The sequence below is a fragment of the Geotrypetes seraphini genome, chromosome 2 (genome assembly GCF_902459505.1).
Source record: "Geotrypetes seraphini chromosome 2, aGeoSer1.1, whole genome shotgun sequence".
In the NCBI taxonomy this organism is placed as follows: Eukaryota; Metazoa; Chordata; class Amphibia; order Gymnophiona; family Dermophiidae; genus Geotrypetes; species Geotrypetes seraphini.
In genome coordinates, this window is record NC_047085.1 from 510,563,112 (window position 1) to 510,580,661 (window position 17,550).

The window sequence follows — 17,550 nt, forward strand, 5'->3', positions numbered from 1 at the left end:
AAAAGAGAAGTAAAGAATTATCCTGTTCTAATCGATATGATAAGAATTTCGTTTTTGTAAGATTGCTTTCCCTCCTAGGATGTGCAACAGCCTCAATAATGTGGACTAACTTATGATTTAAGGATTTAATTTCCAGATAAAATTTTTTCTTTATCTACATTATATTTTAAATCTATATATCTTTAAAATTTGTTATGACTATAACAAATGCTTAAATAATATAATATATAAAAAAAGAACATAAGAACATATATTCTTATAACAAGGGTAATCTATAAGCTTATCCCTTCATCAGATCTAGTAAGGTTCAAGTCTAGGCATACATTGACACTTACAGATGATCTCATAGGCATGGAGGAGTTTTCTTGTTTATACATCTAGGTTTTCAAGGTCTTTACAAAGGCTGAGGGTATCTGGGCTGTATGTGTGGACCAGCTTTGCCTCATATGGAGGCCCTAGAGGGAACATAGAAGCTAGGAAATGAAAGAGATGACCTGGTTTGCAGATAGGAGAACCTTACCTCCAGCAGATTCTATGTGGAAAACTCTGCCTGACCAGAGCTGTGATTGAATCTTACACAAAACTGTTTCTTGCCCTACTGCAAATATGACCTCTGTTTAATGAAAAGATCTGTGAAAAGCATAGCTTACCACATTCTATACAGGAATACTGTTTCTTTCTAGTATGATTCATCTCATGTTGTCTTAAATTTGATTGGTAATTAAAGCTTTTACCACCTTCTGGACATATATATTGTTTCTCTCCAGTATGAACCCTCTTGTGCTTTTTTAAAACTGACTGTCGACTAAAGCTTTTCCCACATTCAGGACATGTATCTGGTTTCTCTCCAGTATAAAAACTCTTATGTATGTTTAAAGTTGATTGCAGAGTAAAGCTTTTACCACATTCTGTACATGTATATGGTTTTTCTCCAGTATGAATCCTTTCATGTATATTTAAAGTTGATTGCCGAGTAAAGCTTTTACCACATTCTGAACAGGTATATGGTTTCTCTCCAGTATGAATCCTCGTGTGTTTTTAAAGTTGAGAGACCACCATATTTTTCCCCACATTCTAAACATGTATATGGTTTTCTCCAGTATGAATTCTGTGGTGTCTTCTTAAATCAGATTGCTGACTGAACCTTTTCCCACATTCTGAACATGTATGTAGTTTCTCTCCCTTGTGATTTTTTAAATTGAGGGACCACTATATCTCTTACCACATTCTGTACAGGATACTGTTTCTTTCCAATATGAATCATCTCATGTTGTCTTAAATTTGATTGTTAATTAAAACTTTTGCCACATTTTGGACATGCATATGGTTTCTCTGCAGTATGAATCCTCTTGTGCAGATTTAAATATGTTACACACGCAAAATATCTGCCCCATAAAAAAAATTAATAAAAGACAGACAGGCCTGTCAAAAAAATGTGCTACATACAAACGCCCCTCCCCCCCCCCCTGAAAAAAAGCAGGAGGGATGTCAACTCCCTCCTACCATCGGCGCTTCAAAAAACATGCCCCCCATCCCGCATGAATATGGCAAGAGTGTTGCCAACTCTCCCTCCTGCCACCCCCCGACTGGCATGGTCCCTAAAAGTTGGGAGTAGGAAGGATGCTCAATCCCTCCTGCTCTGTAAACCTCCCACCCCCGGCCCGGTCCAGCACCTAGGAACAAGAAAACTCCTCCATGCCCACAAGGTCATCTGATGAAAAGAGGGAGTGTGGCTGGATATCAAAGCAGGAGAAGCCAGAGGAAGGGACTCTCCCATGAGAGTCCCAGATAAACTACTACCATTCCCGCCAACCCTGTTCCCATGTAGCTCTCTATTCCATACCACTTTTGCCAAAGGCTCCATCACCAACGTGAATAGGAATGGGGAGAGTGAGCAGCCTTGCCACATACGCCTCCCCAAGGGAAAGCTGGATGAGTATGTCCCATTAACTTGTACACGTGCTTCAAAGTTCAACCAGGCAGCGACAGAATCCAAGTCCTATTCCCATTAAACATAAAAGGCCAATGGATCCTGTCAAAGGCTTTCTCTGTGTTGACTCTAAGCTCTTTCCTACTAACCCATCCTAAATTTAACACTCGTTTGATATTATCTCTTGTTTGTCTGATGGGAACAAATTCCATTTGTTCAAAATGTACTAATGGGACGACTGTTTTGCCAGGCAAATAGCCAGGATTTTGGCCATACAGTTAAGGTCCATATTTATTAGTGATATGGGTCAGTACAAATCACAGCAGGCTTCATCCCTACAAGGTTTACATAATATTTAGTAATCCCTGCAGTGTTCATTACCTTGGATACAAACCCTTCATACATAAAGGAATGAAATACTCTGGGTCATAAGCAGAACCAGCTGGACTGCAAATACTTTGGAACATAATAACACAAGAGTTGCCAAACTGGGACAGACCGAAGGTCCACCAAGCACAGCATCCTGTTTCCAGCAGTGGCCAACCCAGGTCACAAGTACCTGGCAAGATCCCAAGCAGTAAAAACAGATTTCATGCTGCTTATCCTAGGAATAAGCAGTGGATTTCCCCAAACCATCTTAATAATGGCCTATGGATATCTCTTTAGGAAATTATTCAAACTTTTTTTTAAACCCCGCTAAGCTAACTGATTTCACCACATTCTCCGTCAACAAATTTCAAAGTCTAATTACACACTGTGTGAAGAAATATTTTCTCCGGTTTGTTTTTAATCTACTGCTTACTGTGTTTCCCCAAAAATAAGACCTACTCCGAAAATAAGCCCTAGAATGATTTTTGGGGTAGGTCTTAATATAAGCCCTACCCTTGAAAATAAGCCCTAGTCGTAGGCAGCTGCGCTGCCCCCTGACCCCCATCTCCCCTCCCAAATGATCCCCACTGACAGCGACCATAAATTCCTTCCGGCAGAGGAGCGTCGGGCCAGCAGCACTCGCAGGCTGCTTCATGGCCTTCTCGCTGGGGCCTTCTGTATACTACATTACTGATGATGTCATCAGTACACAGAAGGCCGTGAAGCAGCCTGCGAGTGCTGCTGGCCCGACACTCCTCTGCCGGAAGGTATTTATGGTCGCGGTCATCGGTTGGGAAGGAAGGATGTTGGATCAGCAGGTGTTTGCTGCACGGCGGCGGTTGCTCAAGGGTTCTGCTGCACGAGGGAGGGAAGGATGGAAGCTGGGCATGGGTTCTGCTGCACATGGGATGGGAGGGAAGGATGGAAGCTGGGCAAGGGTTCTGCTGCAAGAGGGATGGGAGGGAGGGAAGGATGGAAGCTGGGCAAGGGTTCTGCTGCACAAGGGATGGGAGGGAGGGAAGGATGGAAGTTGGGCAAGGGTTCTGCTGCACAAGGGATGGGAGGGAGGGAAGGATGGAAGCTGGGCAAGGGTTCTGCTGCAAGAGGGATGGGAGGGAGGGAAGGATGGAAGCTGGGCAAGAGTTCTGCTGCACAGGGGGGGGGGGTGGCAGTGATGGAGGAATAGAAAGGTGCTACAGAGGGAAGGCACAAGGGGTTGGATGAGAGGGGAGGAAAGATGTTGCTCATGGGGGGGGGGAGCAAGAGGAAGAATTGGGGGTGAAGGCAGGAAGGGAGAGATGATCATGTACATGAAAAAAAATAAGTCCTACCCGAAAATAAGACCTAGTGTGTTTTTTAGAGACCACAATGAATATAAGAGACTTATTTTCGGGGAAACACGGTACTGTAGTAGCTTCATCACGTCCCCTAGTCCTAGTATTTTTGGAAAGGGTGAAGGAGCGAGTCACATCTACCCCTTCCATCCCCCTCAGTACTTTGTAGCCCTCCATGTCTTCTCCTCCCCAAGCTGAAGAGCCCTAGTCGCTTTAGCCTTTCCTCATAGGGACGTCGCCCCACCTTTTGCCGCCCTTCTCTATCCCTTTTCTCAGGCCGCCAGAACTGCGCATATAGAGAGTAGGAACATTTGGGCGGGAAAACCGTTTCGAGCAGAAACGTCTAGAAAAGTGGACGAACGAATTTTTCAAAAAACAGCTCGCGAGTGGCCGACGTCGGCTCCGTTCTGTTGACGTCACCCACTTCTAAAAAAAACCATCACCTGTCCAAGGAGCAACTTCTATTTCCCGTTCAGCTGATGGGAGACTGACAGGAAACGAACAGCCCCAACGAAGGCAAAGCCCTGTAATAATTCTCCTCGTCTCCACATCACTATTTCCCTCTTCAACTCCTGTCCCCGCCCAGGATCAGTCTGACCAATGAGTGCCAGGAGCTGAAAATCCTCCTCCTCCCCCCTCTCAGAGCTAGTGGGTGGAACCTTCCACTTCTCTCCCACCCCAGCAACTGTCTGACCAATCAGCTCTGAAAGGGGTGGAGCCTAGAAGAAAACTCTTTCAAGTGCCGCCCCTTTGGTGATGTCATCATCTTCCAGGAAACGAGTCTTTTCTTCTTCCTGCAATTGAGCCGAAACTTCCGGTTCCCGATCACTGCAAGAGGCAAAGCCTGATCCTGGGAAATGGCTGCAGGAGCTTCTGCCCAGGTGGGTCTTGTTGAAAGGAGAGAGACCAACCCAGAAACCCTTCAGTGCCCAGAACCCTCCTCTGGGATTGAAATACTCTCTATCCACCCCTAAGCATCTCCCTCTGCCTCACTCAGCCCCAGCACTGGCAGCTCTTCTCAAACACAACTACCCTGGGACTGTAAAATTAGATACATCTGGTACATTTCCCTCCACCCTAATGAGCATCAATCCTGGGAGGCCTCTCTCTGGAAGTGCTGGAAGAGGCTGAATGTGTTTCTGGTTTCTATTTCAGATGCAGGTGAAGTTTGAGGACATCGCTATCTCTTTCTCCCAGGAGGAGTGGGAGTATTTAAATGAAGAGCAGAAGGAGCTCTACAGGGAGGTGATGGAGGAGAACTATCAGACCCTGCTCTCACTGGGTAATGGATACATTTACATATCTATTAGCAGTAGTGGACCATCATTATAAAGATAATTTTGATTATGTTTGTCTCGTGTGATGAACACAGATGAGACCATGAGGGTCTTACTGTCCTGCACTAGAGAATGACATGGGGACAAATTTGTCCCATCCCTGCAAGTTCTGTCCTCATCTGCACAGCCTTGAACACTTTAAAATCATAAGTGTTCAAGGCTTTTGAAGATGAGGATAGAGCTTGTAGGGATGGGACAGGAACAGAATTCATGGGCACTGAATGGGGATGGAGATAGATTCTGTGGGGATGGGGAATTTGTCCCCATGTCGTTCTCTATCTGGCACAAAGAGGGCTATAACTGGGCAGCTCCACTCCAGGCATTCATAGCATGTCGCATGGAAAGTGAGAAAAAGTTCTGGATCAAATTATAAATGTTAGGACAGAGTATAGGTTGTGAGCTGCTTGGCACATACAGAGGAGTGTAAGTAGAAACCCAATCACTCAATTAACACTGGATATTTGGGACATAGTGAGGGAAACACTGTTAGATGACAATTGCTCGGCTGATGTCCATTGGACATAATCCAGAATTTGTCCCTGGGATTATGTTTAGGGAGTTTCACAGGAGGGAAGCAAAGGGGTCAAGTGACTACAGAATGCTGAACGCCGAGGGAATTTGGAACTTGAGGGAACATTATGATCTGGAAGCTGCTGGTTTTATCCACTTTTTAAAAGTGAATAGTTATATACAGATTGAGACGTGAAGAGGGATATGTGCAGGAAGCCATTAAATTTGAGGAATTAATGGGAAAGGGAAGACGGGACAAAGGAATCAAGAAATGGACTTAAGCTTCATAAATGGCATCAGAGGGGAGATGGAAGATTTTGGAGGGGCTGCGGAGCAAATGGGGATTTTTACCATTTGTGGTGGATGTTTACTAAGGCCTGCAAGTACTGGTAGTTAAACAGGTACAAGAAATAATGGGTGATCTTCTGGAGTTAGACCCGTGATTTGTCTATTGGGTAGGAAGCGAGGCACAAACCGAGATGATCAACTAAATATTGCGGATTATTATCTTGTGGCAGCTAGAAGCGAGCTGGACAGGGGGTACGTTATCTGTTCAGGAGGGAGCGTTGAAGAAACGGGAGGAGATCTCATGGATGGCTAAAGTTGCAGCCGTGAGGCAACAGACTTTGTATAAGGATGAAAAATGATGGGGATTGTATCAGGAGTGGAAACATGAAAGTTAAATTTATGTTGCAGTGTGGTTTCTTCCAAGGATTATTAAACAGAAGGCTGGGAGAGATGGAGATGGTCAAACACTTTGAAATTATAAATGTTCAAGGGGGAGAAATAGGAGGTCAAGAGCTCTTTCAGGACAAGTCGTACATTTGGACAGTAGAAGAAACAGCACTGCCCAGTGGATTTCTATACACAGGCTGGATTGCCAATGACTAGAATAGGGGGGTGGGCTGTAGAGAGCCACAGTCTGCCATGTTGGAGTATTGCAACAGAAATTAAAGGTTTATTGCGAGAGGGTTTAGAGGACTAGTTGGTGGGGGGTTGAATTGTATTAATAACTTAGAGGCCTTTTTAATAAATCTTAGCATCCACTAAATGCCACGTGGCCCTTAGGCATAAAATAGGACACTCAACCTTTAGCATGTGCTAATTCTATTAGTTTTCAAAAGAGACTGAAATCTCCTGGGCTCTTTTGTAAACAAAAAAGCAACTAGCAGGGAGGAAATACTCTGCAGAATAGCACTTGGTTGCTCTTCAGTGCAGGCTCATGACAAAGTATTCAAAGGCAATGAGTTAACACTCCAAATGAAGATCAGACTTGTCCACACACTCATTTTCTCAGTGCTCAATTACAGATGCGAAAGCTGGACACTGCGGAAACAAGAGCTTTGGTGCTGGAGAAGGATTTTAAGCGTGCCGTGGACTGCCAGAAAAACTAACAAATTGATTCTGGAAGAGATCAAACCAGCGATGTCACTCGGAGCCCAAATGATGAAATTACGACTGTCTTATTTTGGACACCACATCAGAAAAGAGAGATCACTGGAGAAGGACATCGTGTTTGGGAAAATCGAAGGAACCAGGCGATTAGTGGAATGGCTGGACATGTTGAGAACGACCATGGAGATGATGCTGGAGGACCTTTCCGGACTAGCACAAAACAGATTTTCTTTTTAGATCCACAATTTATCAAGTTGCTAGGACTCGAGCACCTAACAAGAACAATAGTGGGAATTTCAGGATGGATGTTGCTCCTCCAGCTAAACCACAAGAGCTAAGCTGTAGGAATATTATCAGATGAAGATTGCAAGAAAGCAAAGGGTCCCTTGGATCAGGAGATCTTAAACATCCCGACCTTCCTCCTCAGCATCCCTTACAATCTTTCTACCAGGCCACTAATAAAGTTTGAAAATTGCAGTATCTGAAAGCCCCTATATTTCAATAACATATTTCTTAATCAGCTCCATAGGTAAAAGTTAAGAATCTCCAGGTTCCTAGATCTTAATTGATATTCCAAAACTACCAGACTTTTGTTTGAGCTCCACCAAGTCCTTGTCGCGATCACATCTCTTGAGTCTAACTTAGTAACCGAAGACTCAGCTTTAGACACTCAGACATCGGCTTCTCCCAGCTTTATTGCAGACTCTTTGGAGAACACAGATACCTTGGCTATTAAAAATCCCTGAAACATCCGCAGGTTACAGAGGCAGACGGGAGCTCAGGACAAAGACACAGCAGATATTGGTATTTTCCCCACCAGCAGACGATTCGCATCTCAGGTTCCGATCGGTTATAATTGTTTACTTTGAACCTGATGATTGTCTCATCTGCAATACTGGTGATAGCATACAGGCTGCAAAAAGATACCAAGAAATAACCTAATTGAGAGTGAAAAGAAAGAATCTCTGAAATTCTTTGCTGGAAAGTTTTCTCTAGTGAGGGATGTTGGAAAATGATTTTGGCTTCCTGTGCTTTTTCCGAGCTCCCATCTGTCTGAGCATGCTCAGTGTGTTTGTTTTACCTTATTCCAGGGATGAAGAAGCTTGCATACATTGAAATGAGAGTGATAATTCATTATTTAGAGTGAGAATTCAAGTATAAAGATGAGTAAGGAGGGTTTATGAAGACAAAAAAAAGGACACGTGACTCCACCCACACTCCACCCATTTCCTTGGTCCCTCTTTCCATCCTCTGTACCTTTTTAGTGCTTCTTTCTTTCTCTCCCTTCTTCCAACCCTCCTCCTCTTTCGCTCTATTTTCAACCTCCTCTCCTCCTATTTCTGTCTCTATCCTACTCCATGCTCCTTTGTCTAGCACTTCCTCCTTTCCATAATGCTTCTGCAGCCCTCCCTCCCTCCCTCCCTTCATGCTGTTTCTCCAGGCCTTTCCCTTCCTCCCTCTCTTCATTCATGCTGTTTCTTAAGACTCCCTCTATTCCAGGGGCCAAAGTCCCTCCTTGGGAGCCACAATCCAGTCGGGTTTTTAGGATTTCCCCAATGAATTGCATGAGATCTATGTGTCCGCCTGCCCTAGAATGTTCCTTTCTGCTGTGACTTCATATTCTCGCATTGGCAGGACTTGTACAGAGATGGCTTCAGGGGCAGATCAGCAGTAGCAAGCTCACCTTGCTGCTACTGCCAGCTGCCCAAAGATACGATTACAGCGGCTAGCCCAGGGAAGAGGAGGGGAAGTCAGGAGTGACAGACTCCCTCATCTTCAAAAAAACGTCCTGGACGTCCTCGAAAAAGAGGACATGTCTGGGTTTTCACAGATGTCTGGTAATTGTAGGTTTATGTTACTTTTCTGAGGTATAAAATTTTTAAGATACTTAATGCAATTTTTTACTCCAGCAACAGGTTCTCTGACCTTCACCCCTAAAATTATATCCTACATCGAACGAGGGGAAGAGCCGTATATCAAGGATGAGCCTGAATCAGAGGAAAAAGAATCTGGGAAAAGCAGCTGCTCAGGTGAGTGCAGTAATAAGAGGGACTGGGGTTAACACCTTCTGTAGGGGAACTGCTGGGGATGAGGATCAGTCACTTGGACTGAAGTGAAGGCTTAACCTATGGGCCACACAGTCTTAGCTCTGGAGAGGTGGAGGAGAGAAAAGATCCAGGTTCCTTCCTGTTTATCTGTAACTTCCCTCCAGCCTCAGTCCCCATGGGTCTAAAACGTCTTTTCCCCCAGTCCAGATCCGTCCATCGTGGCACAGTTTTACCTAAAGGAGTCAGCCGCCCTTCACTTCAGTTCTGGAGCCAGACAGCACCCTCCCATGGTTCCAACAACCCCACCACCACCACAGGTACATGATAGCAGTGGCAACACCCCCCCACCAGGTTAGCATTTCTTCCCCATCTTCCCTTGTGCCGACGTTACCTGAAGGAGCCAGCTGCACCACAATGAAAAATCTTCAGAGGCCTGTTCTAAGACCTGCTGCTTTTGAGCTCCTCTTTGATGTTACTTACACTCCGTGATGGAGGGGGGTTGCTGCTGCCATTATCGCTGTACCAGAGGGGGGGGGGGTGTTTTCTGGCTCTACAGCTAGAGCTAAAGTGAAGGGCAACTGGCTCCTTCAGGTAAAACTGCACCACGATGAAAACTTTTCAGAACCCTGTTCCCAAGACCTTCTTATGACGAGTCCCTCCTTGATGTAATTTCCCATTTCGCGAAACTGTAAGTTACATCAAGGAGGGGCTCATCATCGGAAGGAAGGCCTCGGAACGCACCCTGGAAGATTTTCATCGTATGGCAGCTGGCTGGTTCAAATAATGTAGACGTGAGGGGAGCTGGGGAGGAGATGCTGTTCTGTGGGGGTCTTGCTCTTCCGCTAACGCTATCACTGTGCCCGAGTCTGACCTTGGTGTAATTATTTTGTTTGCCGCTCCCTACTGTGCTCTCTCCCCCCTTTCTTTTCTTTTTCATCTCTCCTTCCTCCCCTCTGTTACAGCCAGTCTCTGTTGTTACATGTTCCCCTTCTCAAATTTTTATTTTTTTTTCTTTTAAATGATATTGTATGTTTTTGTTTTTTTCTCTTTTAAGCATATTATACTATTGTAAACCATTTAGGTATTTCTTGATAAACGGTATATTAAGTGATGAATAAACATGGAAACATGGTAGAAGTCATTGCTCCTGTGATAAACCAGCAACAATTTTTCCCGTTTCTGCGGACTTACTGCAGTTTGTCATGGGAACCCGTCCCCTTGTCATTCTCTAGCAGAGTTTAGATTTGTATACAAGGAGTTGCAGTAATCAAGCTGGGATAAAATGAGCATTTTTACCATAACAGCAAAATGACATTCGTCATACAAAGGTCTGATCAATCTGTCGCTTCATGCTGTAAAGTGTCTTCTTCCAGAGGTTGGAGATTAGTGGCGTATATGAAAGTGTGGGATCTAGCATGACACCTAGTACTTTAGATGATTTGTGTACTTTGAGGATGGTTCTGGATGGTAGAGATACCGAGTTAGGGCTAGCATGTTGGACAGTGTGAACCCAGAGTAGCTTGGTGTGAAAGAGTAAGGGATTCTCTTTTACTAATGCTACCATTCCGCCTCCAGACAGCAGAGGCCGCTATCCCAAGACTGAGCGGACTACATGTCCCAGAATTCACTGGGCTCTATAGCTCAGTGTTAAGCCAGCTTAACAAGGCAACCTTCCTGAGTCAGGCATTTATTTGCCACAAAGTAGAATCATTCAGAGAGGTCCCTGTGAAAGAAGAGGTCCTGCTGAGGAAGAGGCTTCCACAAGAAATTACCTTAGTTAAGGGTTGATAGACCTGGGAAATTGTGGACTTAGGAGAGAGAGACTGTTCAGGAGAGGAGGCTCCTGGTAGTTTGGCTAAGGAAAGTCAAAACCTTTGTTGAATAATATGTGAATTATAGCAAAGACTGACCATAAAAAAAGTGGAGAGCATTTATGTTACAATCCCTGAGTTTGTGAGGAAACAGGTTCAGGTTATGTAAAAGAATCAACATTTTTTTTCACCTTTTAAAGTGCTGCCATTTAAACATCTGCCTCAACGTTCCTTAGTATTGACTCTGATTGATATTCATTGTCCAGATTACTCAAACACAAGTGGTGGTTTGGCATTTAATATAACTGACATGTTTGGATAAGTTAAAAGTGTCACCTGAGTGTGTTTTGTAACATGGAGATTTTTATGACTAGCTCATATGGTAATTTAACCGAGCGAGCGTTTATATTGAGGTCTTTTTGTCCACATAGAAAATGTGGTTCTTTGTCATCCTCACCACATAAGAGGGGTTGAGTTCGATTTCTGGGTGGTGCGTCCTTTTATTTTGTATCTTGATTTAAGGTGTGCTTTTCCTGAACCATATAGAACAGTCATATGTGTCCCTATTCCATTCACAGGCTGTTCTCCCATCTGTAAGTCAGAGTAGAGACAAAAATGACCCAACAGTGATCATGTTTCAATAGGACTCTGGATCATGGGTTGTAGAAGGAATTCCCCAATATGCACAGATTTTAATATATTCTCATTCTTCAGAGCTCTTCCCAAATGTTAAGTCCCCCTTTGCTGTGTAACTTTCATGCAAAAACAGCAGTTACGTGCCACAACAGAGGTGACATGGCAGGAAAGCTCATAAATACATTTGGGCATTATAGCACCTAAGAGCTATTGCACGTAAGTACGAGGGGCTGGTGTGCAAATAGGGAGGGCACGAGTGTGCTACAGGCGATTCGTATACCTACGCGCAAAACCTGATTACTGTCAGAGTACTCAGACTTTTTTGGCGCCCTTGAGAGAATTGACTCCCTTAACTCTACATGATGCCATATCCAAGGACCAGCTCACAAACTGGCACTGTCTCCTTACCTATTAGCAACAGCATCTACCAAATTCATTACTTGTCTCACGCTATGGTTGCAAACCACTCTCAAGGAAGGCCAATTCCCTCCGGAACTTGGAGAAATAATAATCACCCCCATACTAAAAGATCCCAAAGGCCCAATAGACAACCCAACAAATTATAGACCAATTGCTTCTATCCCACTATACATCAAAATCATCGAGGGTCTAGTTGCACAATATCTATCCAATTACCTTGAAGACCACAACATTCTACATCCATCTCAATCTGGTTTCAGAGCCAATCACAGCACAGAAACATTACTGGTATCTTTACTTGATATAGCCCGACAGCACCTCAGCAAAGGAAACAAGTTACTAATCATCCAACTCGACCTTTCAGCAGCATTTGACTTAGTAGATCATCTAATACTTCTTCAGACACTAGATGCCATAGGAATAACTGGTAAAGTTCACAACTGGTTCCAAGGCTTCCTTCAAACAAGATCATATAGAGTTAAGTCAAAAGATATTTTATCTGACCCCTGGACAAACCCCTGCGGAGTACCACAAGGATCCCCACTATCGCCCATACTATTCAACCTCTTCATAGCTTCCTTAGGCACTGCCCTAGACGCCCTAAATATAACTTCTTTCAGTTACGCAGATGACATAACCATCATTCTCCCATTTGACATACAAGACCCCAGCTCCAATGAACGCCTGATAACAACACTGGAAACTGTAGAAAAATGGATGAAGAACCATAAACTGAAACTGAATGCAGAGAAAACCAAATTCCTACTACTAGAGAAGGAACAAAAGCAATCTTTAACAGAACTGGAAGTAAATACAATCAAATATCCCATACAGAGCACTCTAAAAATTCTAGGAATACAATTAGATAGACGCTGCACTATGCAGACACAGATACACAAAGTCATACAGAAGGCATTCTTCACCATGCGAAACCTAAGAAAAATAAGAAATTTCTTTACCAAAGAACACTACAAGATCATTGTACAATCCCTCACACTCAGTAACTTGGATTACTGCAACAGCCTCTACCTAACATGTCCTAACAATATGATAAAACAACTACAGACAGTTCAGAACACTGCCATCAGACTCATCTACTGTCTCAGCAAATTTGACCACATCACTCCCGCCTATATAGACTCTCACTGGCTTCTGATAAAAGCAAGAACTCAATTCAAGTTCTATTGTCTGCTGTTTAAGATAACCCATGGAACTGCCCCCTGTTACCTAAACAACCGCCTAAACCGCTACCTCTCATTCAGATCAAGAAGAACTCAAAACCTATTCACTTTCCCACCTAATAATGGAACCCGTCTTAAGAAACTATACGACAGCCTTCTAGCGACACAGGCAGCAAAAATTGACCCCACAATCACCAAACAAATAATCAATACAACAGACATCAAAGTATTTCGAAAAGAAATCAAAACATTTCTATTCAGAAAACACGTCATTACCAACTAATATCCTCCCTTTATGCACAAGCTCTCCCTCTATAGAATAACACATTAATCAATTCTTAGAACCTTTCCTATCATACATACTCTGATTCCTATATAAACATTTTCCACACTATCCAATAAACTTCTTATGTCATTATTAGGTAACTTCCAATCTGTAAACCGTATATACTGATATTCTCCACTATATTCTCTTATCACTTGATTCCCTAATATGTAATTTTCATAATTGAATCCTCTACCACACCATGTACATGAATCACTGTTATGTAATTTATCTAGATAATCTTTATTACGCAATTCTTTTGGTAATGTCCAAATCTCCTATAATTTGTATTCCGCCTGAACAATATATAATGTATAATGTATTCAAAATTAATTTTCCTATGAACTGTTTTCCTACCTTCTTCTACTCTATGTTTATAACCTAACTAATTTATTTTTCTCAAGTACTTTAGCAAGAATGTGAGCCTTTGGGAACTCTAAGTACTCTCTCTTCATCTTAATTAATCTTACTTATTGCATTTCTTCTGTTTCTACTGTAAACCGCTTAGAACTTCACGGTACAGCGGTATATAAGAAATAAAATTATTATTATTATAAATGCTTGAAAAAATGCTCTACAAATAGGAAACTGACCAATTCTCAAGCCACACATGGAAAGTCCTGGTGCAACATAACCTCTCTTTCCTCATTATACACAGATTATACTAGTATCATAGAAAGCACTGCTGTTTTCTAACTCATGAGAAATACTTTCTGTTTTTATCCAGCAGATCATCAGATCCAGCACGAATGGAAGAGAGAAAAGAATGAAGAAGAAGAAGATCCAGTTGAAATGGAACAAATCCAAACACAGGCAGAAAATGTCTGTGAGAATATTTCCCAGGGAACTGAGAAGATTAATACAAAGAATTATAAGCAGGAATCAAAGAACCAGAGAGACCCTACAGAGGTCTCAAGGGAAGGAGTCAGGAAGTGTGAGAGAAATGACAGGGATCTGAGTTACATCTCTGAGGACCAGAGACATCTAGCAGAGGGACCCTTCCAAATTAAAAACAGTGATAAAGTGACTTCTAAATTCCGCCATGATAAGAGAAAAGAAAAAACCCACAAAAAAGAACTTCAACTGCACAAAAGGGATCATAAAAATGTGAAACCATCTACCTCTACTGAGTGTAATAAAAACTTAACTCAGCTTTCAAATCTTAAAAGACACAAAATAATCCATTCAAGGTACAAACCACATGCATGTACTGAGTGCAATAAAAGCTTCACTCGGCTTTCTGCTCTTAATAACCACCAAATGATCCACACAGGGTACAGACAATATAAATGTACTGAGTGTAAGAAAAGGTTCACTCGGCCATCAGATCTAAAAAGACACAAAATGACTCACACAGGGCACAAACCATATACATGTACTGAGTGTAAGAAAAGCTTCACTCGGCTTTCAGATCTAAAAAGTCACCAAGTGACCCACACAGGACACAAACCATATACATGTATTGAGTGTAATAAAAGCTTCACTTTGCTTTCACATTTAAAAAGTCACCAAGTGATCCACACAGGGCACAAACCGTATACATGTATTGAGTGTAATAAAAGCTTCACTTTGCTTTCATATTTAAAAAGTCACCAAGTGATCCACACAGCGCACAAACCGTATACATGTACTGAGTGTAATAAAAGCTTCACTTGGCTTTCATATTTAAAAAGTCACCAAATGATCCACACAGGGTACAAACCATATACATGTACTGAGTGTAATAAAAGCTTCACTTGGGTTTCAAATCTAAAAAGACACAAAATGATCCACACAGGGCACAAAAAAAGTCACCAAGTGATCCACACAGGACACAAACCATATACATGTACTGAGTGTAATAAAAGCTTCAATGACCTTTCAAGTCTTAAAAGTCACAAAATGATCTACAGAGGACACAAATCATATACATGTACTGAGTGTAATAAAAGCTTCACTTGGGTTTCAAATCTAAAAAGACACAAAATGATCCACACAGGGCACAAAAAAATTCACCAAGAGATCCACACAGGGCACAGACCATATACATGTACTGAGTGTAAGAAAAGCTTCACTCAGGTTTCACATCTAAATAGACACAAAATGATCCACACGGGATACAAACCATATACATGTACTGAGTGTAATAAAAGCTTCAATGACCTTTCAAATCTAAAAAGTCACACAATGATCCACACAGGAGACAAACCATTTACATGTACTGAGTGTAATAAAAGCTTCAATGACCTTTCAAATCTAAAAAGTCACAAAATGATCCACACAGGAGACAAACCATATACATGTACTGAGTGTAATAAAAGTTTCACTCAGCTTTCACATTTAAAAAGTCACCAAGTGACCCACACAGGGGACAACCATATACATGTACTGAGTGTAATAAAAGATTCACTGGGCTCATATCTAAAAAGACACCATGTGATTCACACATGTACATATACATGTACCACGTGTAATAAAAGCTTCACTCTAGAAACAAAGCTACCACCTTCCTCCACATCTGTAATGGCTGCCAACAAGCTGCCACCTACCTAAACATCTTTGGAGTAATGGATGTGTTCCAATTCAGAGAAAACAAGATTTGAACTAGCGAATAGGCCTTGCTAGATGAAATGTATTACCATCCTGATAAAGTATGCACTCTGTGATTTGGGGTTTATTCCAGGGGACAAATGTACAGGGTTTACCTTAACTTTGTTGGTTTCTCGCCTAAAACAGGGTGAAAGCTGTGTGTATTAGTTTGGAAAATTTTGTTTTCTTCCTTTTACTGGCCCTTCAATTGGTGTCCAGTACTATTTTTGTTGATATAGAGGAAGTTGGGAGTCCCCAGGTTCAGTCCAGACATTAGAAGGGTCTTCTAATTTAAATACCATTTCCAGTGCAATAGGTGTGACATTCTCCTTCGCTGAATAGGTTCAGAATAGTCAATTCCTTATTTGATATTAACCTACATAAACGCTCTCACACAGATCTCCCACCCCCTACAGCAAACCTTGCAGACCACTTCGCCTCAAAAATTCGTAACTTGAAAACGTCTCTTGTAGATACTAGCACAGACCTATCAATCAATCTACCTGCTCTAGGAAATGCAGGCTCAACTGCTGACATGACCTGGAATCATTTTGGAAACCCAGACTGGAACCAGTTCCTCAAGCTCTAAACTAAACTAAACCTTAAGTTTATATACCGCATCCTCTCCATGAATATAGAGCTCGGCACGGTTTTCAGGAGCTTAATAAAGAAAGAGAATAGCACATTGAGTTTGGTGGATTGAGAATGGGGGGGGGGAGGAGAGCGTTACGTTTTTGTGAAAAGACTGGTTTTCACGTGCTTACTGAAAGGACACATTTTAAAGGATAAGTTTTCTGTCTCTGTCCATGCTGGAAGTAAATGTTCGTGTTTACTCTCTTAATGGTTTGGGAAGAGGTCATTTAATTTATGTTAACGAAGTTAGCTCTCAGACAATGAAGGCTCGACCCCCCACTGCTATGTACCGGTTGAGATAGATAAAGGAAGCTTTTTACACCTTTTAGCTTTAAACAATGAAGTACATATCCTGCTCCTTTGTGATTACTTCTTTGAAGCCTATGTATCCTGTCACTAGATATGGTCTGTACTTACGTCATCTGCTAATACCACTGAAGATATATAAATGAATGCAGACTAATAATAAAACAGGCTATCCCTTTAGAACTCTGTCTGCGTATCTTTCTTTCTAAGGGGAATTGCCTCCTGACGTCTGAAATAGTTGATAGAATGTTTACAGGACGATTTTGGGACCAAGAAACGGACCTCATTCGTTTCAATTTGGGGGCTACATCCGCGATGGACTTGACATTACCAATATTTTGTGAGTATTTCTGAATTTTTGAATTCTGTTCTTTAATACTCACAGGTATTGGAGACTTCTTCCAACCCTTTATTTAAATTGTAGGGTTTTTGGTAAACCCGCCGCGGTTACTGTTCTTTTGGCATGGACAAATATTAATGTGGAGTTTTTGGTAAGCTCCCGCCGCGAAAATAAGCAGCTGCCATTCTTTCGGGAAGAATGAAATTAAGTGAAGACTTTTGGAAAGTCTCTATTGTGGATTTATAGAAACGTCTGCGCATTCTGTCATCTGTACCATTCTTTGCATGCGCTTTTCTCTTCTATCGCTTAGATAAGATTTTATAGAGTATAAGATTATATTGTATATTATTAATGTACCTCGCTTATAAGGTAAGGTAAGCAAAAATTTCTGCATTGTTATATTGTTT

At 42.1% G+C, this 17,550-nt stretch overlaps 2 protein-coding genes across 2 annotated transcripts; one reads left to right on the forward strand and one right to left on the reverse strand.

Moving 5' to 3' along the window:
- Positions 1-369: 369 nt before the first annotated feature.
- Positions 370-1,864, reverse strand: LOC117354980 (gastrula zinc finger protein XlCGF49.1-like). The gene is made up of 3 exons (XM_033932938.1): positions 1,801-1,864; positions 651-992; positions 370-455 (listed from the first exon to the last, which is right to left on the reverse strand). The coding sequence occupies exons 1-3, from the start codon at positions 1,862-1,864 to the stop codon at positions 370-372; spliced, it is 492 nt and encodes a 163-aa protein (XP_033788829.1).
- Positions 1,865-4,216: 2,352 nt separating this feature from the next.
- Positions 4,217-16,453, forward strand: LOC117354981 (zinc finger protein 30-like). The gene is made up of 5 exons (XM_033932939.1): positions 4,217-4,514; positions 4,789-4,915; positions 8,786-8,905; positions 14,027-15,007; positions 16,263-16,453. Exons 1-5 carry the CDS (start codon positions 4,491-4,493, stop codon positions 16,451-16,453), a joined length of 1,443 nt encoding a protein of 480 aa, XP_033788830.1. The 5' UTR covers positions 4,217-4,490.
- The last annotated feature ends 1,097 nt before the right edge of the window (positions 16,454-17,550 follow it).

Coding starts and splice junctions, on each gene's coding strand:
- LOC117354980 (XM_033932938.1), bottom strand. CDS start 1,864: ATGGAGCCTTTGGCAAAAGTGGTATGGAATAGAGAGCTACATGGGAAC. Junction 993..1,800: donor GAACAGGGTTGGCGGGAATG/GTAGTAGTTTAT, acceptor ATACCTGTTCAG/AATGTGGTAAAAGCTTTACT. Junction 456..650: donor GTATTCCTGTATAGAATGTG/GTAAGCTATGCT, acceptor TGTTCCCTCTAG/GGCCTCCATATGAGGCAAAG.
- LOC117354981 (XM_033932939.1), top strand. CDS start 4,491: ATGGCTGCAGGAGCTTCTGCCCAG. Junction 4,916..8,785: donor TCAGACCCTGCTCTCACTGG/GTAATGGATACA, acceptor TTTTTACTCCAG/CAACAGGTTCTCTGACCTTC. Junction 8,906..14,026: donor TGGGAAAAGCAGCTGCTCAG/GTGAGTGCAGTA, acceptor TTTATCCAGCAG/ATCATCAGATCCAGCACGAA.